The sequence below is a fragment of the Pimephales promelas genome, chromosome 9, assembly GCF_988280905.1.
Source record: "Pimephales promelas chromosome 9, fPimPro1.hap1.1, whole genome shotgun sequence".
Classification (NCBI taxonomy): domain Eukaryota; kingdom Metazoa; phylum Chordata; class Actinopteri; order Cypriniformes; family Leuciscidae; genus Pimephales; species Pimephales promelas.
The window spans coordinates 22139197-22167088 of record NC_142777.1 but is presented as its reverse complement, the minus strand read 5'-3'; the positions used below and the strand labels follow the sequence as shown (position 1 = coordinate 22167088).

The 27892-nt window shown below is 37.8% G+C and overlaps 2 protein-coding genes across 5 annotated transcripts in view; one reads left to right on the top strand and one right to left on the bottom strand.

Moving 5' to 3' along the window:
• Positions 1-284: 284 nt before the first annotated feature.
• Positions 285-21340, top strand: LOC148977556 (uncharacterized). Its single transcript, XM_089134868.1, has 3 exons — positions 285-548; positions 10921-11119; positions 11209-21340. Exons 1-3 carry the CDS (start codon positions 525-527, stop codon positions 11331-11333), a joined length of 348 nt encoding a protein of 115 aa, XP_088990994.1. The 5' UTR covers positions 285-524; the 3' UTR covers positions 11334-21340.
• zic6 (zic family member 6) overlaps positions 20042-27892 on the bottom strand; it is a 92457-nt gene continuing 84606 nt past the window's right edge. For all 4 annotated transcript variants that reach the window (XR_016169685.1, XR_016169684.1, XR_016169687.1 and 1 more), the window contains one exon: positions 20042-26562. Coding sequence is in view for 1 of the 4 variants with exons in the window: in XM_089134867.1 (XP_088990993.1) it covers positions 26249-26562 (314 nt within the window). In the remaining 3 variants the exon portion in view is untranslated. The remainder of the gene's footprint in view (positions 26563-27892) is intronic.

The following is a 27892-nucleotide window of genomic DNA, read 5'->3' as shown; positions in this document are numbered from 1 at the left end:
CCATGTGTGTCTCCTTTCTTTTATCGTTTCACACTACCAAAACATTTTCTCAAAAAAAAAAAAAAAAAATCAATAGAAAAACACTGTTAATTTTAGTAGAATTTTTAATTTGTGGGGTGGTGAATTTAATTCTTAACTGCACGTCATAAACAAACCTTTAAAGAATCAGCAGTTAATTGTCCATTCATTGGAGGGGCAAAATGAAAGGTCTGAAATCTGGCTTCTAGGAAGTATCGAGACCCCCTTGAAGCTGGAATGAAAAGTGTAAGTTTAGCCTCTCAGCTGTGTCTCTCAATCCATAATCCTGCCCCAAAACCCCAGCCGAGAGCAGCCTGACACTCCCATGGCGCTCCCGACCAGTGAAGGCCTGGTCTGTGCAGATTTATGGAGTTCAGCTCCGTGCCTTACTCTCCTAGTTGGACTGAGACTTTGAGGCAGACTGCTAGAAGTTGCACAAGATTAAGAAGAAAATACCTGTTCCAGCAAGCTCCAAGCTACGCATCATAAACCATCAGTCATAATGGATGTGTACAAAGCAAATGGATAAGGTGAGTGTTAATGTACATGTCAAAGTGCAGTATGTTATTTTATAAGTAAAAGTAAGTATAGATCTACTCAGTGTGGTGACTGATATATCAGGTCAGTGTAATGGGTGTGTGAGGATATCCAATGCCTTAATTGTGAGTTGACATGGGCTGGCGTTCTGATGAGGCCGAGGATGCATTTGCTGAAAAACGACCACTGCTAAATTAACAAAGTGAAGTTCAAGTGAACAAATACATCCGTGTTAAAAACAAAGGCTTCTATCCTCAACAATATTCACAGCTCAGCTTTAAAGAAGTGTTTCTTGAGGGGGATTTACATTACACACCCTATTCCAGAGTAATCATAAGTTGCAGATGATGGATTTTCATGTTGCTGTGTTGGCACAAAATAGATGGTCATATGGATATTGTGTTTCCCCGTGAAAATATACTTGGGAAACTTCAGCACTGACCGGTCCTGTCAAGAAAACGAATTAAAAATGTATTGATTCTGCTCAAATATTCCTGAGATGTGGAAATGTTAAAAAGGCTATGTGATTTGGGAGCTCTATTATTAATTAAGGACATTATACATCTTCAAAGGGTTTTAAAGCCTTTAATTGCAAAAAAAAATCCAATTAAGTGAAATCACTATTTCAGAGTAATTTAAAGTATGTGGGTGCTCCTTAGCTGTTTGCCAGCCTATTTTCAGATCGGATACAATAAAGTACCTGATTGAAAGGCCATACGCAAAGAAAGACTATATCAATATTTGAATTAATGCAAAATCGCAGTGTCGCTTGCTATTTATTTACTTTACTATTTTTTGTCCAACCTAGATTTTCTTTTCTGGCTGACTTTGTCATTTCAGGATAAAGTCACCTCTGGACAACAAGCTCAGTGTGAGAGTGAGCGCAAGTGTGTGTGTGTGTGTGTGTGTGTGTGTGTGGACTTAGTGGGTGGGGGAGCAGGTGTGAGATTGGCTCTTCAATGAGCCTCATCTTGTCCGATGTTGGGTGCTTTGGTGAGTGTGTGTGTGTGTGTAAACGAAAGAAAAGAAGACAGGCATGTGGCGTAGCTATTACTCAATAGTGTCTGGAACGTTGTGAGAGGAATAATCATAGGCAGTTCCTCAAAATGTGCATTTTCTGTCAGCGCCGGACAAAAAGAGAGCGTGTGACATGGGCGTTTGGTGTGGCATCATAAATGTTGTATAAAACGAGGGTTTAAGTGTCATACAATGGGAATGGAGGCGCATTCAGAGGGAGCCAGACAAAATGGCTGCCTCTTTGTGCGGTAGTAAGCGAGAGCTGTAAGTGATATGATATTTGTATTAACACAGCGCAAATCGCATTTCCCATCGCATGAGTAAATCGCACACGGATATGAATAAATCCTGTTTTTCTACAAAATGACATGAAGATCTATCATTTCTTTCGTGATTTATCCACAGCCAAGATGTTATTTCCTGCAGACACACACCCACATACCCCACCCACATTTTGGGTACCTTGTTTTGAGTGGGGAAAAAATGGTGATGTAACACTCTGTATTAACTTGCCCCATTTTGAAACAAACTTCGCCTCTCTCGTTAGATAATACAGCATTTTAACGCAACTCCATTTTACATTTATGCAACTATTTCCTTTTCTGCTCACCCGCTTCCTGGACATCCGTATGATTTTTGTTTCTCAACCGTTGTGGTGTAAAATCATACTGTACACTAAAAGGAGATGAAAATATTAGAGTTGATTTCAAACACATACGCCGCTGCATTACTTAGAAAATAGTGCATATATGGAGCATGTCTTTAAGGCTACAGGGACATTGTAGAATAATCAATCTCTCACACTAAAAAGTAACTTTCATTAAGACCAACTTGTTTGTAAAATATGACAGCCTCATTTTGGAGTCTCTTTGAGTCTTTTTTAAAAGAGAAGAAAAAGCCTCTTTATCTCATCCCCTCCCTCTTTTTTTCTCTTTTTATGTAAGGTTAACTTAGTTTGGAACCATGTGAGAGGGTTTTTTTTTTTTTTTTGTAATTTGGAATAAGAAAGAGAAAGGTAACTTTCTCTCCTCCAGAGTTTGAATAGAGAAATGGGAACGGCGGCACAGTAAGAACTCACTGTTTGCTTTAGGACTTTTTTATGAGCGGACAGAGAAGGGACCCATTCCAAACACCACAAACGGCATGTGGACTTAATATTGAAGTGTTGTACTCACATTCCTTTCATTCTATTCCATTCGATATATACTGCAAAAAAAAAAAAAAAAAAACATTTTATACAGGCACACAGATGGACCCAGTAAGAAATTTTTTTGAATCTACATTAAAACAAAAATAAGTCAAATAGAAAGGCAAAATAAGTAAAACAGATTTTTATAAACAATTTTTATAAAGGAGAACGCTGCTGATTTCATAAAGGACCACAAGATCCCAGCATGCATTGCGGCAAGAATTAATTATGCGGTTATTCTTATAGAATTATTGTTTGCTGACTTTCTGCTGTTGTTTTTGTCATCACTGTCGTTTTTTTTGTTGGGTGGATATATTCAGAGTGTATTTTGTACTTACAGTTTGTCGATTGTTGTTTTTCTTGGGGTTTGTCTTAAGTGTTGAGGTCTACATGCATCTAGAGAAAACTACTGCATATAATATTTATAATTTGCAAGATGTTCTCTTCATCAGGATATAGCTAGCATACTTTAACCATGAGAAAATAAAAATAGCCGCAATTGCATCTTAGGAATTTATGGACTGAATGAGACAAATTAAAGAAGTATCAAAATCAAATTGGAAAGAAAAAAGCTACCTAACTCGAATATCTCAAATGCATCATATGGTTTTATATTTAAAAACGGTCTCAACAACTTACCCTTTATCCAAATAACTTTTTTGCTATAGCGTAAGCTTAATAACCATTAAACAAGTAAACAAAACATGCACACTTTTTCTACTTTGAGCAGATGACAGTTCTGCATATCGCTAAATAGTGCAAATGTACTGGTGTGCTATAAATTGATGAAAATGAACAGATGACTGTAAATATCAATTAAAAGAGATGGAGTTTGAGTGGCACTCGAGTGTAAAATGAGCTGATGACAGAGTCTGATGTCCCCAACACTGAGGAACATGTGAAAAACAGATGGTGTGCTTTCATTCAGCATTCTCCTAGTGTTTCCCTTCTCACACAGAGTGAATAAGAGAGTAATAATCTGAATAAGAGAGCAGTTTTGATCAGGCCTGCGCCTCTGTCGATTCCCTCCTATCATTAAGTATGATTAGTTTATGACTCAGTATAAACCATTCATGACCACTCTCCTTGAAGAAGTAAAAAGCCTCACTGGAAATGAAAGAAACTTTTGCCAATTAGATTCTGCCACAAAATACCTAATGAAGCGAGACAGCTTTTGATGCTACACGCAAACTTTAACTAGATAAACAATACAAGAAAAGTGACAATGTTCTCAGAAACAGATGGAGAAATCAAAAAGGCAAATAAAAAAGCTGAGAATGCATCAATGGTGCTTTTTTGTTTGTTTGTTTTTTTGCTTTTCAACAAAAAAAAAGCTAAAACGCTCATTGTTTAATCAAACCTCATTTATGCATCTATAGTTTCAACTGGCTGCAATACAAACAACAAACTTAACTAATTACAAACAAGAAAACTTGCAACGCATGCGATGTAAAACTTTTCAAAATATTATAATTATCCTCCATTCAAATACTGATAAACATACCATTCAAATACTGAGAAATATAAAACAATCTAAAAATAAAAAGCAAAATTATAAAGTAGCTTAAATTCATGTGTTGATTCTGATTGTGCGGATTACAATAGTTTGCAGTATAAATAATTTATTTTTAAAAGCTTCCCTGTTTTTTTATATTATAATGCAATTTAAATCGTTTTGCAATTTTATTAATACGCAGTGGTATTTTAAACAAAATTGTCTTTTCAATTCAACGTTTTACAAATGATATATTTTACGTTGTTTCTGCAATAGCCACTAAACTGTTGAGTTATTTCTTTTATAAACTAATGTTGAAATACTGGTGTATTAGACAAAAAGAAAAATAGGGCAGCGTTACTATAACAGCACGCAAATTACTCAATGTTGAAAATGAACAATACCCGAAAAAGATCCGATTTAAAAACATTAAAAACATTTTTATAACCTCATCTGCGGGTTTAACATTTACATCAATGCAATAAGCGCACAATCATATTAATGAATGACATTTACAAAATAAATTAATTCACTCTAATTTGAATGCGTTTTTTCCCTTTCTTTTGTAATTTACAGATGAAATAAACAAATGTTATGCCGCCGATGTGTCCATAATTTTTTTACATTTATCTACACGGCTTTGTGTATCATATAAATTAATGTGTGGTGTGTTTCATAATATCATATACTCTATAATATAATGAAACCTGGTATATGGTTTGTGTTTTTTTTCTATTTAGCAAGAAAACAGATGTTTACACATTTTCATCTTAAAAACAAAGACTAATATAAATGTAGACTTTCAACATGATTATATATTAATTTAGGCATTCAACATGAATATATATGTTAAATGACTTTTTACACATAATTTCCATAAAATTCTCAAACATTGATCACTAAAAATGAGAGTGCTATTTCAAGAAAAAAACTTAAACGGCTTAATGATATCAAAAGTGTTACTTACAATTTAATATATATCATTTAATGCTATTTTGATAATATTCTGTCTTTTTTGTTCAAGTAATACCAAAGAAAACCAGATATCAAAAATAAAAATATGACAAGAGATTAAATGTATTGGCGTTCAAATAAAAAAGTAATTTTTTTTGTTATATATCATTGAAAAACAAAACAAAATTATTACTATATTTCTTTTAAAATTCAAACAGAGTGGAAGATAAAAAATATGTAAAAAAGTGAAAAAAAAGTTTACATCATTAGATTAGATTAGAAAGGGACAGCACAAACGAAATTAAAGAATGATTACATAAAACACACACACAGTCAACTACTTCACCACTTCACAAGAATATTTCTGATAATAACACAGCAGTGTCTATATTTTATTTATTTTTTTTTTCCCCCGTGTCTTGCCTGAAAGTCAAAGGCAAAATGTGTTGGCAGGCCAACAGGCTATTCAGCCATCTTAACTCTTATTACCATATTTCCTCACAGCAGATGCTATGATTTCCCTGTAAGATTTGTCAAAAACACATCTCCCATGGTTCACTGTTGTCAAGCACTTTGTGTTTAGCAGGTGACAAGTCTGAGTGTAAACTGGCTGAGTGGAATATGTTAAAGCCCCCTTGCAGGAAGAGGCATGTGGACCACTGACGCGCAGGTTTACGGCTGTCCACTAATGAGACATGCTTTCAGAAAGCAGGTTTAAGCTACGTGTAAAACAATCAGGGACAATAGGGAAAGGGTACAGGCGCTTATGTCAGAGGAAAAGTAATGGGCAATGTAAAAGTAGGTGGGATATTCAGGAAAACTACATTTAAGGGCAACAAAAGTGGGTTATGTTATTTCTACGTTTTTTCTACGGCTCCTAAATTTGTTCACATCCCCCGAGTGAGGCCTGTGATCTGCCTTTGCAGAAAAGCAGGTCACATTATACAACCAGGAAGTGGCCTGCCAACGTCCTGCAGCTTGTTTATGGAGACATCTTGTTACCAGGGTGATGGGGTCCTGTCTGGTAGCGTCTTCATTAGTGGTCACACATGGTGGGCACAGGCATTCTGTTCATTCACCTCATGCGTGGCCAGGACCCCTAAAGCCACCCGTTCACCTAACACCTCCAGCCTGCCTGAAGCTGACGGCCTCCCACCAGAACCACTACACTCGTCTGCGGACACAGCTTTAATTGGGAACGACATGGACAAACTCAAAGCTGCCTGAAATAAAATGGAGGCAAACTTACAGGATTTACTTACAGGAAAGGAGATTCCTATCTGAAGTCTGAACATTCCCGAAGAAACTCCTTAATTTTCCACAAACTGCAAAGCAGGAAACGATCACATTTTCAAAAACCAGGCGTTCTGAGCTGTCAGACGGCATCACAAACAACTTTGTGATTACAAACTGCATGAGCTTGGGCATGAATCACTGCAAATTCGTAAAAGCGTTGAATTTTGATTTCTGAAAAAAAAAAAAAAAAAAAGACACTGAGAACTGGGAAAGACTGACCGCAGTCCAGTTTGTTAAATGGCAGAATGCAGCATTTCAACATGCTGAGACTGGCCATTCTGATTACCTTTTAATCTGAGGGCTGAATTCCAAATGTGCCCAAGTTTCCTCCAGGGGGAGCAGCAGGAGGCGCTGTAAAGCAGTTAGCCTTTTGATAATGAAGTGCCAGCAAAAACAAACATGGCTGATGAGGGGGGAAGGGTTAGCACTACCTTACAGTGGCTCAGCACGTTAATGCAAGATTAACATTAAATGAGCATTGGGAGCCCGGACCACTGATATCTAATAGATATGGGCCCTACCCATCAGACCCGACAACAAAAAAAAGAGTCAGCTATGACCTCTGCTCACGCCGCAAAGTCATGCGCACGGCTTCATTTCGCACAATGCTGGGGGAACCCGCCATTACCGTGTAGTGTGAAGCACAATGCAAAGTGCCACATCAAGGTGTTTACGGTAGAGGTGTGAAAGCACATCCATAATAAAAAGGATGTTTTGGGTTATTATCACCTTCCCTCATTGCGAACATGGTGGCCTAAATACACTATTCACCGCGGAGAGAGTTTGGTAATGTTCCTGTTACTGCCGATTTTTTTTTTGCTTTGCATTTACGTAGTTCATGTTTGTTTTGATATTTTCCAGAAAGAAAAAAAAAAAACCTGTACTGTCGGTCTCTCGAGCGAAGTGATGCATGTTGTTTTAGGTCACTCCTATCTCACTTTTATTCCATTATTTGTGTGGGAGACTTTTGATATTTATTGTCTTGGGGTTTATAAAGAAAGAAGTTAGATTTTAATGTTTTGCTTGTTTGTTTTATAATAAACTTTGGGACAGGAATTTACGTAACAAGCACAGAGAATTCAAGATTATCTAAATGACCGAAATTGCCAACTATCTTCCCTATAACATTCAAATCGTAAAAGTGAAGATACCGTGCTATTAAAAACTTTAATGAAAAATCAGAATGAATTGTTGTAAAGCTGTGAAAAAAGGACAGATTTCCTTTACTAGATTTTCCAAATTAGTTATTATATCAGTTGTTGTGGTTTTTTAGCCTGAAGTTGTGCTCCATGTGTACATGTAATGAAGAAAAGCAGAACAGAATGGCTAGTTTCATTAGTATTACCCACTACACCTCACCAACCTTTAGCTGTAATTTATGCGGTTAAAATATGCGGAAGCAAATATGCAGTTCACCTCGCACTTTTCCCTGCCGAAATCAATACGAATATTATTAATGCACTGAAAACGTGCGCAGTTGTTCCAGTAATAGTTGAGCCAAACCGCATCATAGTTAAATTCAAAATTACGCATGAAAAATAATTATGCAAAAATATATCAAGTGTATCTGTTTGCCAAACCAATACCTGTTGGCTGCTTTAAACAATGAATGAATGTAAATTATACAGCTTTAAGCATTTGCCATGTCAAGCAAAATGTGTTTTACAGAGGAATTTGGAGGGTTGGACAAGCGATATAGCCAGAATTGAATAATCTGGTAATTAGTGAAAGGCTGTTTATTTTCACTGAAATGTAACGGTACAGTGAGTCGGCCCATGTTCCTGTTCTATTGAGGTTAAACATTTAATCATTGCTGTTTTTCCTCAATGAACCCTTTTGACTGTGATGATGTGTTTAAACTGCCATGAACATCAGAAATCGTGCAATGTTTTTATATTTTCATTAAAAAAATGTATGTACATTTATAATACTATACATTACCTTTGCATCGAATTACAAAAAACTAGTTAACGCTGTTTCTACAGAGTCTATGGAGGTGACAGTAACATTGACATCTTTCTCTCTTCTGACCGCTGTTATCAAACTCTCTATATTATCATTGCCTATTTTTGAAAGTTGTGAAAACACTATTGTGGAGTTTTTCTTTTGCTATTTGAGCAAACGGGAGCACAAACAATATAATTTAATGTAGTCTCTCATTTACCTCTATAAAAGTTTACCCAACTATGACGACTTCCGCTTCTGAGAAACTCGGAAATGTGAAAAAAGTTCATGATGATTTCTCGATGTGAGGTTAATTAACTGGACTGAAAGCTAAATTTAGACATCACCATGATTTAGATACCATCTTTAGAGGCTAAAGCAGCCCTTTTGCATGGAGCTAAGGACCCTAATGAATTACTAATTTTTAATCCACGAGAGATGCGGTCCTACGAAATAGAATCTCACTCTTGGACTACATTCTTCCTGTCTGACCTGCAAAGGCAAGCAGTATTTCTGACTTGAGCAGAGGAGGAAAAATTGAAATGACTGCTGGGCCTGATAGACAGAGGGGGGAAAGGTACTGCCAAACCAAAATTGCCGAAGAAGCCTCTCCTATAAAGACATCTGCTGATGACACACTTTGGGGAGGCCTGCTCAAGCAGAGACTGGAGGAGAAACGCTATAACGAGATTGAACCACATGACTGCTTGCCGAATAGCCTGAAGCAGGCTCCCACACAACCAGCTGCCATACAGGGTGCCACAGAGCCCAATAACCACCACAAACATGCCCTTACACTATCTAAGACAGGGCCTGGTCGGACAGGGTGGCAGAGACCTTCATAAAATGAATTCCAGCTGACATGTTATTCCTATTCCCACTTTACTGGCAAACGCTATCCTACTTTTGGCAGCATTTCTTGTTCAATAAAAAGGGACAGGTCCTTCTATCTTTATTTTCTACAGCTTTAAGCCAAAAGGACAGGATACAAAGAAAATGTGCATGTTCCGAAACTCGCCCAGACAGAAACACAGACAGGTATTTGGATTAGCTCAATGGATCCCAACAGGCAAAATTATGTATGCTGAAGTGAATGCAGAATAAGATTTGCAAAGAGACAAATCTAATCATGCAACAATGGCATATTATAAAATAAGCATTAAAAAAAAAGATGAAAAAGAAGTACACATGATGACCCAATGCAAACGTTGCCCCCAAAATAAGGGTCTCTGGTCATTTCTAACTTTAAATTCTCTCAGTATCATCAAACATGTTTTTAATGACATCTAAGCCGGTTTATGACGAGAGCCACAGTCTTTATCACTCGGACCAGACTAACAAAATCAGCTAAATGTTTTTGCTTAAAATACATAAACAAGCATACATTAAACCAATACCCCTCTCTCAAAATTCAACCCCATGCGCACAATAATTGTGAAGCGTTTCTGCAATAACATTTTTTAAATAAAATACTTCTTGCAATTAACAGAGCATAGGGCTGTCACAGAGACAGGTGTGATTTATCAGAACACATGTGTTATAGGGGAAAAAAAAATAAAAAAAATAATGATGATAATAATAATAATAATAACAAAAAAGTTAGCTTTAATGAGCAAGAATCAGTTCCATTAGGGTTATGTTTTAATTTTTAAACCTTTTTATTTTAAACACCGAACTCTCACTTTTTTAAACCGGAAAGGCTGTAATATGAAAAACAAGAAGCTGAATGAAAGCAACTGTATAATCATGGAAATGATAGAAATCAGATAGAAATAGAATGACAAAGGATCTTGGAAAACCACACTTGATGTCTGACAACAATAAAGCAGAAGTAGGCAGTGCTGCAGACATTGTCAAAGTATTTACATCACTATGAGTGAACGCTGACTTACGGTACCTTTGATTCGGAGAACATCAACTACAGAATAAGGCTGAAGTGATGGATAACTGCATAACAGGTTTATGGTTCCCCTGACAGGCACACATGAGTTTCCAGTGAAGGATGGTTAAAAGGTGTGAGAGAGTGTGTTTAATTGTTCACTTTTGAACATCCTTCTCTCACTGTCTGCCTTAATTAATTGCAAAATAAAGTGAAACAAGCAGAGTTGCTCCAGCAACAGTGGGGTTAAAATGTTGTTTCGATGCATTTTCCAGATCAAGTGAACAATACTTTGGCTTTGAAATTTTCAAACCCCTCTGTCTTGGTAATGACTGAACTGGATAATTAACTATCATGGCAAATCAGCAAGCAGTCAATCAAAGCAGCAGTTTTTTCTTTCTTTTAACCGAGGTCAGGGGGCAAGTACAAAGGCACTGTGAACATTTCATGTGCTCCTGAGGAGCGATATCAGTTAAAAATTCATGTTACCTTCAGACAGTGTTTGGTAAATGTGGCCCATGTGTGATTCTCTTAAACATAACCCTCTCCTGCTGACCTCTCACCTCTGCTCTCTGTCTCTCTGCACTCTAGGTCGGAGTCACCACGCAAACACAGATGAGGCGCATCACCTTTCGCCAGCACGGCACAGGTAAGCCTGGCCCCGACCGAGCTGCTGGACCAGGGGTCAGGCTTGCGGCCCAGCATGCAACTGGTCCCGGTCACATCAGGTCCTTACACCCCAGAGATGAGCCTGCAGACGGACGTCGTCTGAGACCTTTGATGTGTGGCGGTGAGAGGTTCTGTTACTGTGTCTTTAATTAGGTCCAGCAGCTGCCCCTTCCTGGTCCGAATCTCCACTATCTGCCTAATCTCTTACAGGTGGTCACGCCAAACACACCGAAATCGGCCACCGCACTCAGATGAGCGACATCCAGGGAGGAGCCTTCGCGTCACGCTTCCCTCTGTTTGGCACAAACAAGTCTGATGCACAGAGGCTGAGCTAACACAGCCCAGTTGCAGTGAGACATGCTTAAGATTCACAGTTCCATCACTACGGCCAGCATGCTCCCAGCTTACAGCCAACCGGGTGTGAAATTATGCTAATATATGCTTCCCGTCTATCATCTTTTGGTAAATTTTATGGCCTAATTTATTAAACATTATCCTTTAAAGAAATTTTAGGGGGGTTGAGTATAGTAAAAAGTTGGGGCGAACTTTCACAATGGCGTACATCACTGCATTTTGTTTGTTTCAGGTTCAGTTTAAGTTGGTGGTGCACAGTTGGTAATTACAAAAACAAAAGAATTTCCTGTGAACAGTGAAGCACTTACAGTAAAATTGGTATGAACGGGGCCAGTTCGTAAACGTTACATTACTCACTGCTTGAACAGTTTAGCCACAAGTCAGGAACAAAATTAACAAATTTCCCTGAGCAATACATTTGTTACTGTATTTGTTCATCTTTGTTAACTGTTTGGTAACTAAACAGTTGATGGACACAATTGAATTCCATAGTATTTTTTTCCTACTGGAATTCAGTGAGGTCCATCAACTGTTTAGTTACCGACATTCTTCGAAAGATCTTCTTTTGTGTTCAGCAGAAGAAAAAATTTGATTTGAAACAACTTGAGGGTGAGTAAATGATGACAGAATTTTCATTTTTAAGTGAGCTATTTCTTTGATGTTAATGTATTCATAAATGATGAAATTAACATGAACAAAGATTAATAAATGCTGTAGAAGGGCAGTTCATTATTAGTTCATGTTAACTAATGGAGCTAACTAATGAAACATAGCTTTACAACTAAAACGATGTCTGCTTTTAAATGCTCCAATAATTGGCCCCACTCACTTCCATTGTAAGTGCCTCAATGTCCAAATACTTTTTTTGTGGTAATCATTATGCAACAAATGCTCTCGATTGAGATTCTAATTCCAAATTCGTCTAATATTCACCTGCCGTTGTCACTCCCAAGTTAGTGTATTGCTGCATTGAACTTGACTAAAGATGAAATATGCTAGGGTGGTTAGGCATACTGATACCCTGGATTCATTAAATTAATAGGGGTCTTATTCCCCTTGCCATGGGTTCACAGTTGCCCTTTGAGTTTGCCGGGGCTAGAGGGTGCACAACACTTTGAAAGCCTTTACCGGCATATTGAGTGCATTTTAATACAGTCCTTTTGAGGCTCCTGGCAGGATGCAGAGTAACTTCTCGCCTTTAAGTTCCCGCACCTCTCCATGTGATCTCGTCAGATAGCCACGGCTGTGTCAGATCAGGCCCGGCCTGCACATACACTAGGGGGATGGGGAGGGCCATGCAAGGCAAATTAGACCAGCGGTGTTCGTTTCTAAGGAGAGGCCATTCTTTCCCGAAGACGTGAGTCCTTGAGAAGCAAGCGCTCAGGAGTGCTTTGATGTGGGAAGGTGCCCAGTTTAAGGCTCTGAAACAGGAGGCTTTGGGAGAGATTCAGTAGGATTCCCCTTGGTGATCAGCAGGGGAGGCTGCCCTCTCGTTGGTCAACTATGCATACTGTACAGATTTAATTACACCGAGAATGAAGTGCGCGATCCAAAGAAAACTTTGATGCTGCCCGTTATGACTGTCATACCATATTCAAAACCATCAAGCTACAATAAGAGCTGAGCATTGTGATCACAGCCTGCAAAATCAAAGAGGCTTCAGAAAACAACAACAAAAGGAAATGCTCTCAATGTTCTGGGAAAACAATATTGTTTTCCTCTGCAGTTGTGCCTTTGCTAATCTTTCCAAAAAAAAAAATGAATGCAAGGAATGGGCACAAGGACAAATAGCAAAGGATTTCAATGACAGAACAACACACATTCTACAGCTTGTTTCTGTCTATGGGCTTCAAAAATATGTTTAATTAACAGACACAAAGTATAGGGATGCCTCATGTCGATGGTAATATCCCTTTTCTCAACAATACAATATCCTTTATAACGAGATGAGAAAAATGTAACAGACACCAGAAAGATGTTAAGTAAAATAGTGCAGAGCTGATTCATTGAAATGGGAATCTTTAACAGCACTCAGTCCTGTTTGTATACAGTGGCTGGATTCGCAAACATAATTCTGTTAAGGCAAATTAAATAAAACAACTAGTTCTACTGTGCTTGTTATCATTGTTTATGCCGTCACTGAATCGTTTAATTATTTACAGGCCAGCTAAGTTAATAATTTTGATGCTGAACTGTTCTCTTTTGAAGGAGTGCTGTTTGCAGCTGCACAGAGATTGTGGTTTGGTTAGAAACTCGCCTCATATCCCACCCGACCCCAGACTTTTAAAAGGGGCCCTTTTCCTTTGGTCTTTGCACAGTGGTGTGGCAACTATGGATCACAGGTGGGAGTCTGCCTCTACCAAATAAGCTTCCTCACTAAGGAACGGATTTGGCGCTGTTATTTTTCTATTAGGGCGGAATAATGCGAAGCCCATAAAGGCCATGTTTCTGTTGCTATGGTAGCCTATATTTCATGCAGGGTTCCGACCCTGAGTGACTACAGTGCAAATTCAAACACCATAGACCATGAGGACCAGAAATGTGGACTTGTGAGTTATGGAAAACAGCTCTGATACTACCGAACCTCTTTAAGACTGAGTGACAAGTTTATTGGGATCTTTTTTTCCCCAATTCATTATGTCAGTCGGGAATTCAAAAATCATTTGTCACATCTCCAAGTCCACGTCTCCACGCCCATCTGTTGGTTTATACACCAGTTGGATTTGAAATTTCTCTCGCTTTAGCCAAAATGTTAACAATCTTTGTGAGAGGGGAAAAACACGCTGTTTTACAGATATTTACAGATGAGGCCACTAATACTGCCCAGATAAGAGGAAAAGCCACGATATAGCCAAGTACATCAACAATTTCAACACAAATACGTTGCAAGACATGTCCAGTGACTTACCTCGACTGTTTGAGGGAGACGCGAAAGGACGGAGCTCGTGAACAACCAATCCTGCCTGCATTCTCTCACAACAACAGGAAATGCCGATTTTTTTTTTTTTTTTACAAATTAATAAAAGTCTATTTAAACGTCAACATAGTATTTAGTTTATTTATTTATTTTTGATGATTTAACTGATTTAGAAATAAAAACACGTTTGTTTTCTGTAACTCAGTGGTACTTTTACGCTAAGTGTCTTTTATATAATATTTAATTATAAAACACATTATATGTGCTTTTTTTTTTTTTGAAAATAATATACATCAAGTAGCCTTCAAACGATGAGCTGTGGCACGAACAGGACGTGTACATTGACTTAGTAATTTAACTTAAAAAAAATAAGTATCCTTCAGAATAATTTGTATTGTGCCTCCCTCTGTCATTTCATTTTAAATATTTCAATTTAAAATAGCTGCATTGCAGTGTTATTGTATGGTAGCCACTATAGGCTTTTTTGTATTTAATTAATAACAAATAAGAAGATCTTATGTATAGGCTACTATTAAATTAACCAAGATAGGCTGCTGATTCAGATGATGTTCAGTCGTTTAACATCCATTAAATGCACAAATCAAATTATAAACTCAAATAAATTAAATGATTTACTTCAAAATTCGTTTTCTTTCTTAAATCCTTTTTTGTTTTCACTCAGACATAAAACTTCTACTGTTAATTACTTCGAGATTGTGGTACTCGTGAGTTGTGCGTGATTTCACCCTCTAAAGCTAATTTCTTGATGATGTCACAATGCACCTCTCTCCCCACTCTTATCATTATCATACCTTTAAGTATAGACTATTGGGTTTAGACAACAAATTGTTTTTTTTTTGTTTGTTTGTTTGTTTTTATTTATACTTACGATTATCACAGAAATCTATTTGATGTGTTCTTTATGGAAAATATAGGCTAACATGTTCTTTTTTTTTCCTCAGCCAAACTGTTTGTTTCCTTTTTGTTAAAACAAAATGTCAAGAGTTGAAAAAAAAAAAAAATCACAGAGTTTGATCTTCAGACTGACAGCACTGAGCTCTCGTCGCTCAACAGGATCCAAATGTGAAGGAGAAGAAGTATTTTGGGTGGGCTATCAAATTGCGCCATGGAAAAGTTGCTGAGAGTACTTGATAGAACCTGATGAACTTTACTCTGGGGAACTCTATGCTATTTCCAAAACTTTAATGCTGCTTGGAACATTTGCCCATGAATTCCTTTAACTTTCGATTGGAGATCCACAGTTTTAACAGATCAAATGCTCCCATTTATTTCTTACAAAGCATTCCGAGATGCCCTGCTGTTAAAGGGCCATTTTCTGAGCTACCGCTTAAAGTTGCTCAGATTTTGCATTCCTTGATCTCTTTTTCCTTACTTTGTCCTTTTACCCAGTTTAAGTGCGCGGATGCAGGACTGGCGCGCTTTGGTTACGTTATTCGAATCCGAGATTTTGCCAAGTGACAGTGATGTGGTGTGTCACCTACTGTTCGTCGAGTGTATCCTAGTTCAGACAGTGCGAATAAATGCGACATCACGCCTGTTCTGCCACACTGCACGCGCTCAGGTGTTTTAAAGTCACAGGTTTCCGCTTTGGGTTGACAAAAATGACATTCGGGCTTTAAGAGTTCCGTTGTCAATGTAGCTCTTAAAAGTTCTCAGGGAGTGTGATTTCACCCGCTTTGATGTACAGGCCCCCAGAGAGCAGGTTTCATCATTCTGCTCCACCTAACCCCTTCTGCCTCGTCAAGAACCCCATTCTGACTGCTAATGAACTCCTATTGTGACATCTTGTTTCCCTGCTCGGCTTAATATACTTTTATTTTGGTTTCTTTTATTTTTATTTTACATGAAAAAAATAATAATAATAATAATAATTGTTGTTCATGCCCTATACATATTTTATTTGTAGCGGTAATTGGTTTGGTTACAATATTTTGTTATTTTTTCTATTAGCCTGCTGTCCAGCTGTGCAAACTATTGAATCATGAAGCTAATTTTGGAAGTTTGTGTGATTATTATAGATTAAATGTTTATTAAGCAATTTGTACTAATTTATTCGAGAAAATCATGAGTAAAAAATAGGCTGTTTTTTTAACATGGTAACTTTAAGGAAACGTTATCTGCATTATGAAATGTGAATACATCGCATTGTTAAGTAAAAATATGCGTCTCAAATACAGGGTCAATAAGAAGCGTGTCTCGCGCTCTATAGAGCTCACCTGTGCAAACTGTGACTCTGGTCACCTGCATTAGTGTGGATTAAAGGAGGATATTTCAGTTTGCCATCTAATCATACATGACAGAGACAGGAAAAATCTGTTTATATGACAAATGAATGACAGATGTCTGAAACGCGTAATGTAAAGATGCCATATTTATCATTCTGGGAGGGGAAAATCATGTTATCCGCTTTGGATTTTTAAGCATTAAATTACAATAATGAAAATAATAATAAAGATTACCAATATTTTTATTTTTAACTTTTATATTTTATCTCTTTATGCATCAGGCTAGCTATGAACGTATTTAAGTTGATGTCTTTGTAAAACAAAATTATATTTTCTATAGATTTTATGTTTTATCTATGTAAGATTTATTTCTTTTTTATTATTGTCTTTATTATTTGCCTTATTATTGTTTTGTGTCTGATGCAAAAAAAGGGTTGGACATTAAATAAGTAAATAAAGAGTGTCGTGTATACAATTTATGTCGATGGCCTGATTAAATAGGCTATAAAACCATGCAGATTATGTATATTTAATTATCTTTAGATTTATTTAATTGTAACGTGCTTCGAGAGTGCATCTGCATTGTTCCTTTAAAAACTTGATAGCTTTTTTTTTTTTTTTTTTGATAGCTTTTTTTTCTTGATAGCTTTGTAAAAATGTTACCTTGCTCCAACTTCTTTTGAAAAGTTAAATGAATAGTCACATACGAGCCATGGTCAAAATATAGCCGTTTCCTCTCAAAACAAAATCAAATTGAATAAATTGAATAAAATCAAATAAAGTATCGTTTTAAAGTTATATACTGAAAGCAACAGCCACTAATAATAATAAAATCAGATAGCTTTAAGTAGCCTAATGCATAGTTTATGCTTTAAAGTAAAACTTTAGTCGGAAAAGACCGTGATTTCCTGACATGTGACAGCAACATATGAACATTGATTTGATAAAAAGGAAAATGCTCCAAAATGCTGATTAATATTTTCATAAAGATGTAATAGTGACAGCAATTTCATTAGCCTATATATATAAAATTGTCTTCCTTTTATAATTTGAAAGTTGGATTACGTGTTCGTGTTTCTTTGACATGAATCACTTTTTCAGATCACGCTTGTGAGGTCAGAGGACCCTGCCAATGGTTCTGCTTAAGAGCAGACCAAAAAAAAAAAAAATCTTCTGTCAACGTATAATTGACGTTTCGATTTAATAAGATGCTCCAATTGGGTAGGAGATAAAGGGAAAGGCCCTCCTTTACACCATGTCAACACAGCCCTATGCATTGTGTAAATTACTTGGATTATCTCGCCTTTGTGAGCAGAACAGTGGACCCTCAATATACACACAAGACTTAATTCAAGTCTTCTTCCAAGCCACTCGAGCTTAACTTCTAACACCAAATTTAAGGACAACTCACTCCCATTACTTAGACAACACTGAATTGTTGTACAGACGAAAAAAAGTTACTTTGTTGGTGACAGGCAGCTTGCAGGATAGTCTAAATTAGTAGCTTTAAATATTTCACTTCAATTGTCACAGTCTTGTGTATGAACATCACTTTCTGCGTATCATTCAAGCTTATTTCATATAATATTTATTTATAATTTGCATTTACCCCAATGGCATTGTTGCTAAGCGTTTGAAAACAGTAAAGTTGTTTACGCTGATGGCAGCACTGACAACTGAACAGACAAATATTTGCTGTATTGAACAACTCAAAAGTTTCACGTTGTCTATTTAAATTTCCCTCGGGCTCCATACCGAAATCCGGATATGATGATACCAAATCTCTTCTGATAATAAAATACGTCATTATTGGTTTGTCAAGTTATGTCTTACTGTGTTAGTTCACTCAGCATTTGAGGAATAATTTCGATATCTCAGTTTTTCTGGAACATAATCACAATAATCAAGCATCAATAATCAAAAAACAGAAAAGTATACATTTGCAAAAAAAAGTAACATATTTATATTATTTATATATTGTTGATATGTTAGTGAAATGTTTCATGTAAACTAAATGAATGAGTATCCAGTCCGCAGGTGTTGTAGCTACCTGAATTAGACAGGGTTCTGAACACAACTTGAAGGGGACGGGCATGGATCTGTCATGCTCCGCCATAAACACTCGAGTGAAGTCCAAGAAGGTCCGCTAATTAGTAGCCTGTCTCTCTAGAGGATTTACACATTCCTCGTTGCCAAATGTCTGTTTTCTATGTGTGGTTGTGGGCCTGCATCAATTCGATGAACATTTGAATTGGGCACAAAATGACTGTCTGCAAAAGGCTTAACACAGGAACACCACTGCGTTAAATACATAGCCTAAACCAAAGAAAAGATTAAAGCAATATGAATATGTACAGTATATATATATATATATATATATATATATAATGTTTGTATGTATAAATCTGAATAAGGGTTGGAATATGCTGACCTTTCTTGGAAAAAAAAACTGTTTACAAGCACATACTGGTTTGAAATTCAGTAATTTTAAAGGGATGAATTTGGTCTTTTTATTAACAAAAGCCCATGTAAACTGAGTGTTTTTGTTGTTTCTGCTCATTGTTTGCGTGGGCTGTCAGAACCATAGCCATAACATTTTGGATAAGATTTTTTTTTTTTAGAAAAGTCTAAGCTGTCTGAAGGATAGCCTACTTACAACTTTGAAGTAAAGCATGCATTAAATCGTGTTGCCTATGTGTTTACTAGATCACACACATGTGGGCATTGTTGCTTCTAGGTCCACAAATACAATTTTTACAAAGAGTTTGTCAACAAATACTGCTTTACGAGGATTGATTAAGAGGACATGATGTTCTCAATCAAGTTTCATGCAGACTTCACTGCAAAGTATTTTACACCTCCGATATGAACATAAACAGACAATGCTTACCTCATGACGGTTGCCATCAATTTAGAAGTGTTCTCATATCTGCTGTTCCTCTCAAATGCCTCATGTTATGTCATTATTTTCAGTAATGTGTTTGAAGGTGTTTTCTGGATGTTTTCAATGAGAATTTAATTTTCATTTCAAGTGTCATTGTCAGAGTGAAAATATTAAGAACCCATCAAAAAAATCGGATTCAGAACAGTGTGCATCTAAAGAACTAAAGACTTGCCCAAGTGATCTCATGAATACGTGTTGTAGCAAAAAAGCAAGCTGGAAAATAAACTGTCCACTGTGAACTGTACAACAGCAATAAAAAGGTGCTGTCATCAGGTCTCATATTGTTCAGTACAGACGTTGCAATATGTTCCTCCAGTTTCACAGACAAGGATTAGCTAGTCCTAAAATGGATGTTTGAGTTGTTTTATCTGGAAGCAACTTGTACTTGCATATCTAAGATACACTTATAAAAGCTACTTAAATGTTCTGATTAAACTAAGGCCTAATCCTGGCTTAATTTAAGCCCTGTCTGTGAAACCAGGCCTGTGTGTCTTTTTCCCATTTCTCTGGTTGTCAGCACTTTATTGTGAGTGCTGAGAGTCCAGCAACAACAATGCTGGTACAAAATATATACTCAGATAATATACTTCAAAATATGTTAACTTTTATTTCACATTTCATTGGACACTGCATGTTTAAATGAGAGTTCACCATTCAATCCCATGTTGTTTCAAACCTTGATGACTTTTTTTTTCTTCTTCAGTAAAACACAAAAGAACAGACAAGCTTGAGGAAAAAATCCATAAAAGTATGAAAAAGTATGTTTTAAAACGCCTTGCTTTTGGCTTGCTATGAGCTTGCTCAGTTGGGGTTATTTAGTGTTTAGCAATGTTGTTGATCTGTGTTGTGCTACTTTCATGTTATCAGTGTGAAGCTGCTTTGATACAATCTGTATTGTGAAAAGCGCTATATAAATAAATGTGACTTGACTTGACTTAAATATATTAGTCAACTGAAGCCATACAATATCTACAAATGTTCATTGTTAAACTCAGCTTTGTGGGCAGTTCTCCAGCATATATGGTGCAATTTGAGTCCAGGTTTGTGGTCCCTTCATCATTGCTTCCTGTCTCCTCTTCACTGCACTGTCACCCAGAAACAAATCCACCTGACCTGTTCCACTCACTGACTCCACCAGAGGGGGAAAATGATAAACGTTATGCCTGTACTCACACAAATCTATCAAATGGACTCAGAAGACTTGGGATAGTGTGATATTTTGTGTTTTTACATTCCCATGGAAGATTTCAAGCTTATGTCCCCATACTGCTGCATGAAATAAAGCGACCAGTGCAGTTCTTCAGAATTTCTCCTTTCATGTTATCCACCTTATTTTGCGATAGTAAGCTGTTTCCTTTTGAATGTGCAAGACTACCGGTTCATTTAGGTAAAAAACTATATGGATAACCCATTTGCACTATGAACCAATGTGTTTATGATTATGACAATCCATTTAAATAATATGATAACAAACAATACAGTTTGCAATAACATTCTGTTTTTTGTGAAGCCTCACACATTCAAGGTACAAATGGCCTCAACTGTTCTTGTTAAAAATAAGGTGGATGCAGATATGGAACAACTTAAGAATGAGAAGATGATGAGAGAATTTTTGGGGTGAAAAGTCAGGTCATTGTTTTTTTTTTTTTTTTTAATTTCATCCCTCACATGTGACCAAAAGAGGTGACAGCATAGAAATGTCCAAACCCAGTATTTTTAAATATCATATCGAGTTGATTATCAAACGTGTATAATGAAGCACTTGTGTGGAATAGAGTCCTGCTATTTTTTAGTCATGTATAAGTTTTAATTCATGCTAAATTGTAACGCTTGTATGAGTGAAAACCATTAAATAAATCCAGCTTCCCTTCTATTCAAATATATATATGTGTGTGTGTGTGTTGTCTCTGGCCCCATTAGTTGGGTTTAAAGGTTTAACCTCTGTGTCAGGGAGCCACATCCTCAACTCACACCAGGCTTCATTCCTCCTATGGCAGTTAGTGTTTCATTTCCCCTCCCACACATTTGTCCTAAGAGGGCAATTAAGGAAACAAACGTTTTTCCCCAGATTAAGCGGCTGCCAGATTTGCATACTAATGTAATGCCAAGTGGTAAGAAATAGTGAATGCTCTTAATTACAGGCACTATTTTCAATCAGAAAGTGCTCGATTTCCCAGGATGAGGTCACCGTGGCAGGAAAAAAACCTTCAGTACCTGAAAGACTAGAGACAGTCATCTTAATATGTGCGTGTGGGTGTATGTTTCATAGAGAGGGACAGTGGGGGAGAGAGATTGTGAGAGATGAAAAAGATGGATGGGGGGAAGGGACAGATTGAGAGAGAGAGAGAGAGAGAGAGAGAGAGAGAGCGATAGGAGGAGTGTGAGTCAAAAAAACAGAAGGGTTAAAGAAAGAGAGAGAGCTAAAATAACATATGCTGATGCAAACCCTTTTATCGTCCCCGGGCTCCGCTGTGTGAGTACAGAATGTGATGTGTAGCACTACAATTACCTTTCAATCACTGACCAACTGCTTAATGTATGACTTATATGCAACATGGCATTCCACATCCAGCTGGAGATCAAAAGCCGCCTCCAGTCGAGTAATTTAACACAATTACAGTTTCGCTACCATCTATAATGCAAAGGAAATCGGTAAAGCAATACCCTGACCACCATAAACGGTAATGGCTCAAGAAAGCTTACCACTGCTAACCACATATATCTCCCTTCATTACGACAGATGAAATAATAATGAGCGTTAAAGAGATTTGTGCTGTAGTCTGTGAAAGTGAGCTATGATTGATGGACGTGCGGTGGTTTTAGCAGCTGAATTTCAATCTGGAACAAGGTTAATACAGTGAAATAAGCTTTATTATTTCAGGATCCGGGATCCATCCAGCAGACTGTGAAATTTTCCATGTGGGATGAAGTGAGTCTATATACATCCCAGCCAGTTCAGAGAGGATGTAGGCCTATGGCTATTGTATGATATAGACCAGGAGATCTTTTTTGTAATGCATGAATGATTATATGCAGGGAAAATTAACTGTAAAAATGATCACAGGATTTATCTCTCATTGCTTCTGTTTCGATGAGTTATCGGCCGAGCGTAGAAAAAGACAAGTTTATTAAACAATTTCTTCTCTTCCCTGTCAGTTTCTGACGCTATTCACGTTGTAATCAGGACTGACATGGAAGAGAAGAAATAGTTTAATAAAATCCTCTTTTTTTTGGTGCCTTAATTCAACAAGGTGCTGAAAACATTCTTTGGAAACGTTGGCCCATATTGATAGGATAGTATCTTGCAGTTGATGGAGATTTGTGGGATGCACATCCATGGCACGAAGCTCCCGTTCCACCACATCCCAAAGATGCTCTATTGGGTTGAGATCTGGTGACTACGGGGGCCATTTTCGTACAGTGAACTCATTTTCATGTTTAAGAAACCAATTTGAAATAATTAGAGCTTTGTGACATGGTTCATTATCCTGCTGGAAGTAGCCATCAGAGGATGGGTACATGGTGGTAAAGGGATGGACATGGTCAGAAAAAATGCTCAGGTAGGCTGTGGCATTTAAACAATGCCCAATTGGCACTAAGGGGCCTAAAGTGTGCCAAGAAAACATCCCCCACACCATTACATCACCACCACCAGCCTGTACAGTGGTTACAAGGCATGATGGATCCATGTTCTCATTCTCTTTATGCCAAATTCTGACTCTACCATCTGAATGTCTCAACAGAAATCGAGAATCTTCAGACTAGGCAACATTTTTCCAGTCTTCAACTGTCCAATTTTGGTGAGCTCTTGCAGATTGTAGCCTCTTTTATTTGTAGTGGAGATACCCGGTGGGGTCTTCTGCTGTTGTAGCCCATCCGCCTTAAGGTTGTCCGTGTTACAAATGCTTTGCTGCATACCTCGGTTGTATGAGTGTTTATTAATTTCAGTCAAAGTTGCTCTTCTATTAGCTTGAATCAGTCGGCCCATTCTCCTCTGACCTTTACCATCAACAAGGCATTTTTGCCCACAGGACTGCCGCATACTGGAAGTTTTTCCCTTTTCACACCATTCTTTGTAAACCCTAAATGGTTGTGTGTGAAAATCCCAGTAACTGAGCAGATCGTAAAATACTCAGACGCCCGGTCTGGCACCAACAACCATGCCACGCTCAAAATTGCTTAAATCAACTTTCTTTCCCATTCTGACATTCAGTTTGGAGTTCAGGAGATTGTCTTGACCAGGACCACACCCCTAAATGCATTGAAGCAACTGCCATGTGATTGGTTGATTAGATAATTGCTTAATGAGAAATTGAACAGGCGTTTCTAAAAATCCTTTAGGTGAGTGTACTTACTTTCTTCTGTTACACAAAATGAGATGTGCAGAAGTTATACAAGTTTGGAACAACAAGAGGGTGAGGAAATGATTTTTATTTTTGGGTGAACTTTGCTTTGCTTTGTTGCTTTGAAGGAGATGATCCTTGTATTCATTACGACGCTCGGCCGATAACTGTGGATCAGCGAAACAGAAGCAATGAGAGATAAATCCTGTGATCATTTTTACAGTACATTTTCATCTCATCTCATCATATCACCCAGTCCGCAACAGAGAGAAGAAGAGTAATGACAGATAAAATCACTCACAGTAGGAAGTAATAAAAATGACTTCAAAGATGGATTTGCACAGATTGTTCTTTTTATTATCATTAACAGTAATGTGATACACATGCCTCCGGTGACCTTTTCACAGTATTACATATTCCCAGCTGACTCATTCATTAGTATGGCAGCGCAAACAGAAGGCAGAACTCAGCCATCCATCTAGAGAGTGAGCGAGAGAGATAGAGAAACAGCGAGAGAGGAAAAGAGTGGTGTGTGTGCGTGTGTGTCATGCGAGAGCTCTTAGCCCTGGAGGTTGGAGGGAGAGGCACTAAAGCGTTTCATTTGTGATTTGGCACATCTGACAAGATTCATCCGTGGCTGATCATATGCCTTCAATGAATACATTTTCTAGAATCAATGGGAGAGTACTGTAGAGCGCAATCAAAGGCACATTAATTGTCTGCTATCAAGAGCTCCATTTGGGGGAAAAAAGAAGCCCATCTGTGCCGTTTGCATCTGGCTGAAAGGAGGAACACATGGTCGTTTTATATGTCAACAGCTATTAGCGGTATATTTCAGCTAAACGACAAATAAAATACAGCGATGGGTTAAAATAAAGTTTCGCCACTTTATGAAACCACAGTGAGGCATAGAACTGTAGCTTGGTTGACTGATGGAGACATAATATGAGATGTACAGATGTTCACTATATATGCCAATTAAATTAGAGAGTCCAAACTGGCAGGGAACTTATCAGGCTAATGTGATGCAAGCGTGACTAACTGCAGAGATCATTTCTTCTGCAGCGAATGGATTCTACACATTTTGTTTCCATGCCGTGGCCCCATGTTTACTCAATGAGATTTTACACTTGAATGGCACTTGGTCTCCTTTTCTCCACTGCAATATTTCCAGTCATGGCCCCATGTTCTCTCTCCCCCAGCTCCCAAAACATCCTATTTTAACAAGCCAATAATTTCCGGAACGGGTGACATACTAATAAAAATGTAAACTTCTGGATAGGTTACGGGTGACTGACAGTGTGTGAATGCATGTATGCGCGTGTGTGAAAGAGGGAGAGAGACAGTGAGAAAGTGTGTGTATGCGTGGCTTTATCCTGATCAGATGCTTCATTTCGAGAGCAGTGGAACATACTCCTGAGCCTCCTGGTTGGATTTGTTGGAATGTGTGAGAGGGAGGATTTTAGCGCCATGAGCCCAACGCCAAAGAGATGCAGACTTCACGCCATCTGTCTCCCCCTTCACTCCTCTACTTGCCAAACTTGCATTTTTTCTCTCTTTCTCTCTGTGTTTCTTATTGCGTCCCCTTTCATCCCTCATCACACAAGTAAGGGACATTGAAGGATCAAGTCATCGACTGCAAGGCTCCAGCAGTTGTAGTGCTTCACAGTGATATTAAAAAGCCCTCTGAGTTGTTCATTTTTATTAGTGTCCCCAAAAATGACATTTAATTAGACTGTATTAGCCTGTTCAGAGTATTGACAGCTGCATGAAAATAATTGCCTGTTCTTTCACCATATGACCAAAATTTTGCTGAAGGGAGCCACAGTGTTCATATGGGAAACGTTGCATGAATAAATATATGTTCCACAATAATTGGCTATATACTCTCTGCTGAACTGAAACATTTAAAAAGATAGAGAATTATATGGTAATTTGAAATAAAGGGATAGTTCACCCAAAAAATTACAATTTTGTCATCATTTACTCACCCTCAAACTTGTATGACATTATTTCTTCAACAGAGGAAAAAAAAAAAAAAATAGTATTTCAATTGTTTTGGACCCCATGGCTTTAATTTTCTTTTTCAAATTGTTTTCTCTTTATATGAGGAATTACTGCATTATACACCACTTAAGACAACTCTTTAAAGTGAAAACAAAAACCATGTGAATATGCAACAAGAGTTTTCAACTCTGTTATTAAAATATAATTGTAAATGGCTGAAATGCTCCATCTGCATCCAGTGATTGGAAAGAAAACAATCCACACATTAGGTCTGCTTGCATGCATAACGAGATGTCGAATCAGTGTTGCCTCATTAAAACCATACCAGATCCTCTCATCGGAGGATGCAAAGTGCTCTGATGGGCTTGACCTCTGGCCCTCTCCCCATGTGGGCTGCTGGGCCGGGGCAGAGCCAGCTCATACCCTGCCCAGGTTCCAGTCAGCATACCCAGCCAGCTGAAGAGGAGAGGAGGCAGTGGTGGCCCAGGCGGCCCATGACCCTCACTGAGCTCCAGGTGGCAGCGAGACAAGCGGGGGGCCTTTGATGCTGACCTCCGGTCATTCTGCTCGAATGGATCTTACCATTGATCTGGCCTGCCATGGTAGGGAGGGGTGCCAGGTGCCCCCGGTGCGGTAGAGGATGAAGCGCAATCTGGAGTAGTGCTGGAGGTACGCTGACCCCGCGGTTCAACAAGGCCAGCGTTCGGCAGCCAAACTGGAACGCCTGTCTCATGGCAGACGGACACAGGAAAGCTGGCGGATCAAGAAGAGTAAAACGATTAATCTCTGCTGCAACTTCTACTACTGCTCTGCAATTGTATGTGATACTTATCTTCCAAAGATGTCTTTATGAGAATCAGTTTTGAAGCAAAGAAAAAAGGAAACAAATGTGCTCGTATTGAAATGTAAATGAGTAATTCACCCCAAAATTAAAACAAAATCATTTACTCAGCCTTATCTCATTCCAAACTTGTATTACTTTTTTATATGCAGAACAAACAAATAACATTATTCACACTATTTTTTTTTTTTTTTTTGCCAATGTTGCTTTGGACCCCATTGACTTACATTGTATGGATAAAGACAGTTGAAACATTCATTTAAGAACTGAGTAATAATAATTAACTACTTACTATAATGTTAGGGGTTAGAATAGGGGTTGGTTTAGGGATAGTTTCATGTAATTATGCATAATTTATAGTTGTATCATGTGTAACAAGTGCACTGTAAAATAAAGTGTGACCAAACATTCTTCAAATAACATTGTTCTCGCATAAGCAAGAAAGTCTTGGAACGACATGTGGGTGAGCAAATAGTGACAATATTTTAATTTTGGGTGAACTATGCCTTTAATCCAATGTAATTTTAAAATGTTTAAATAGAAAAATGTATCTTTTGACACCTGAATACAAAAGACACTTTATCAGATCTGCATTAAGACACAAAAGAGAAAACATACAGAGACAAAACAGTACATTTTTATCTAAACTAAAACAATCAGTAGAGAAAACAATAAAAATGCATGCAAAATGTTCACCCATAGGCTATGTAAGTCTGTATTTGCTTCATCTGTTTACACACACACACACACACACACACAATTCATAAGCACATGTTCTGAACAGGGTGTAAACTCCTTCCATCCCCCTGGTGCTGCCACAACACTGAGAAAAAGAAGATTAAGAAGAAAAAAAAATAAGAGTAAGAACGAGACATGTCACCTGCGTGCTCCAGCATTTTTTTGCCACCTTGTCTATATGCCCTATAATCACCGGCCCATAAACACAGCCCTGAAGACCTGCATTAAAGACTGAGAGAAGAGTTGAGGAAAACAGCATCCAAAGAGTCAGTGGTAGCCTGTGTGGTATTATTAATACGGCATTAAAAAAAGAAAGCACTTCAAAGCATACAGGAGCCATGCTATCGAACTTGAAAGTTACATAGTATGGCTTAATGTCTCCTAAGGCGTCTTATGGTGATGCAGCTTTGATTTGAAATGCATTGTGTGGCAAATGGATTTGCACTAGTGGAGAGTGGGGATGCGCTGTGGGAACGTGCCATAATTTCAAACCTGACCTCACAA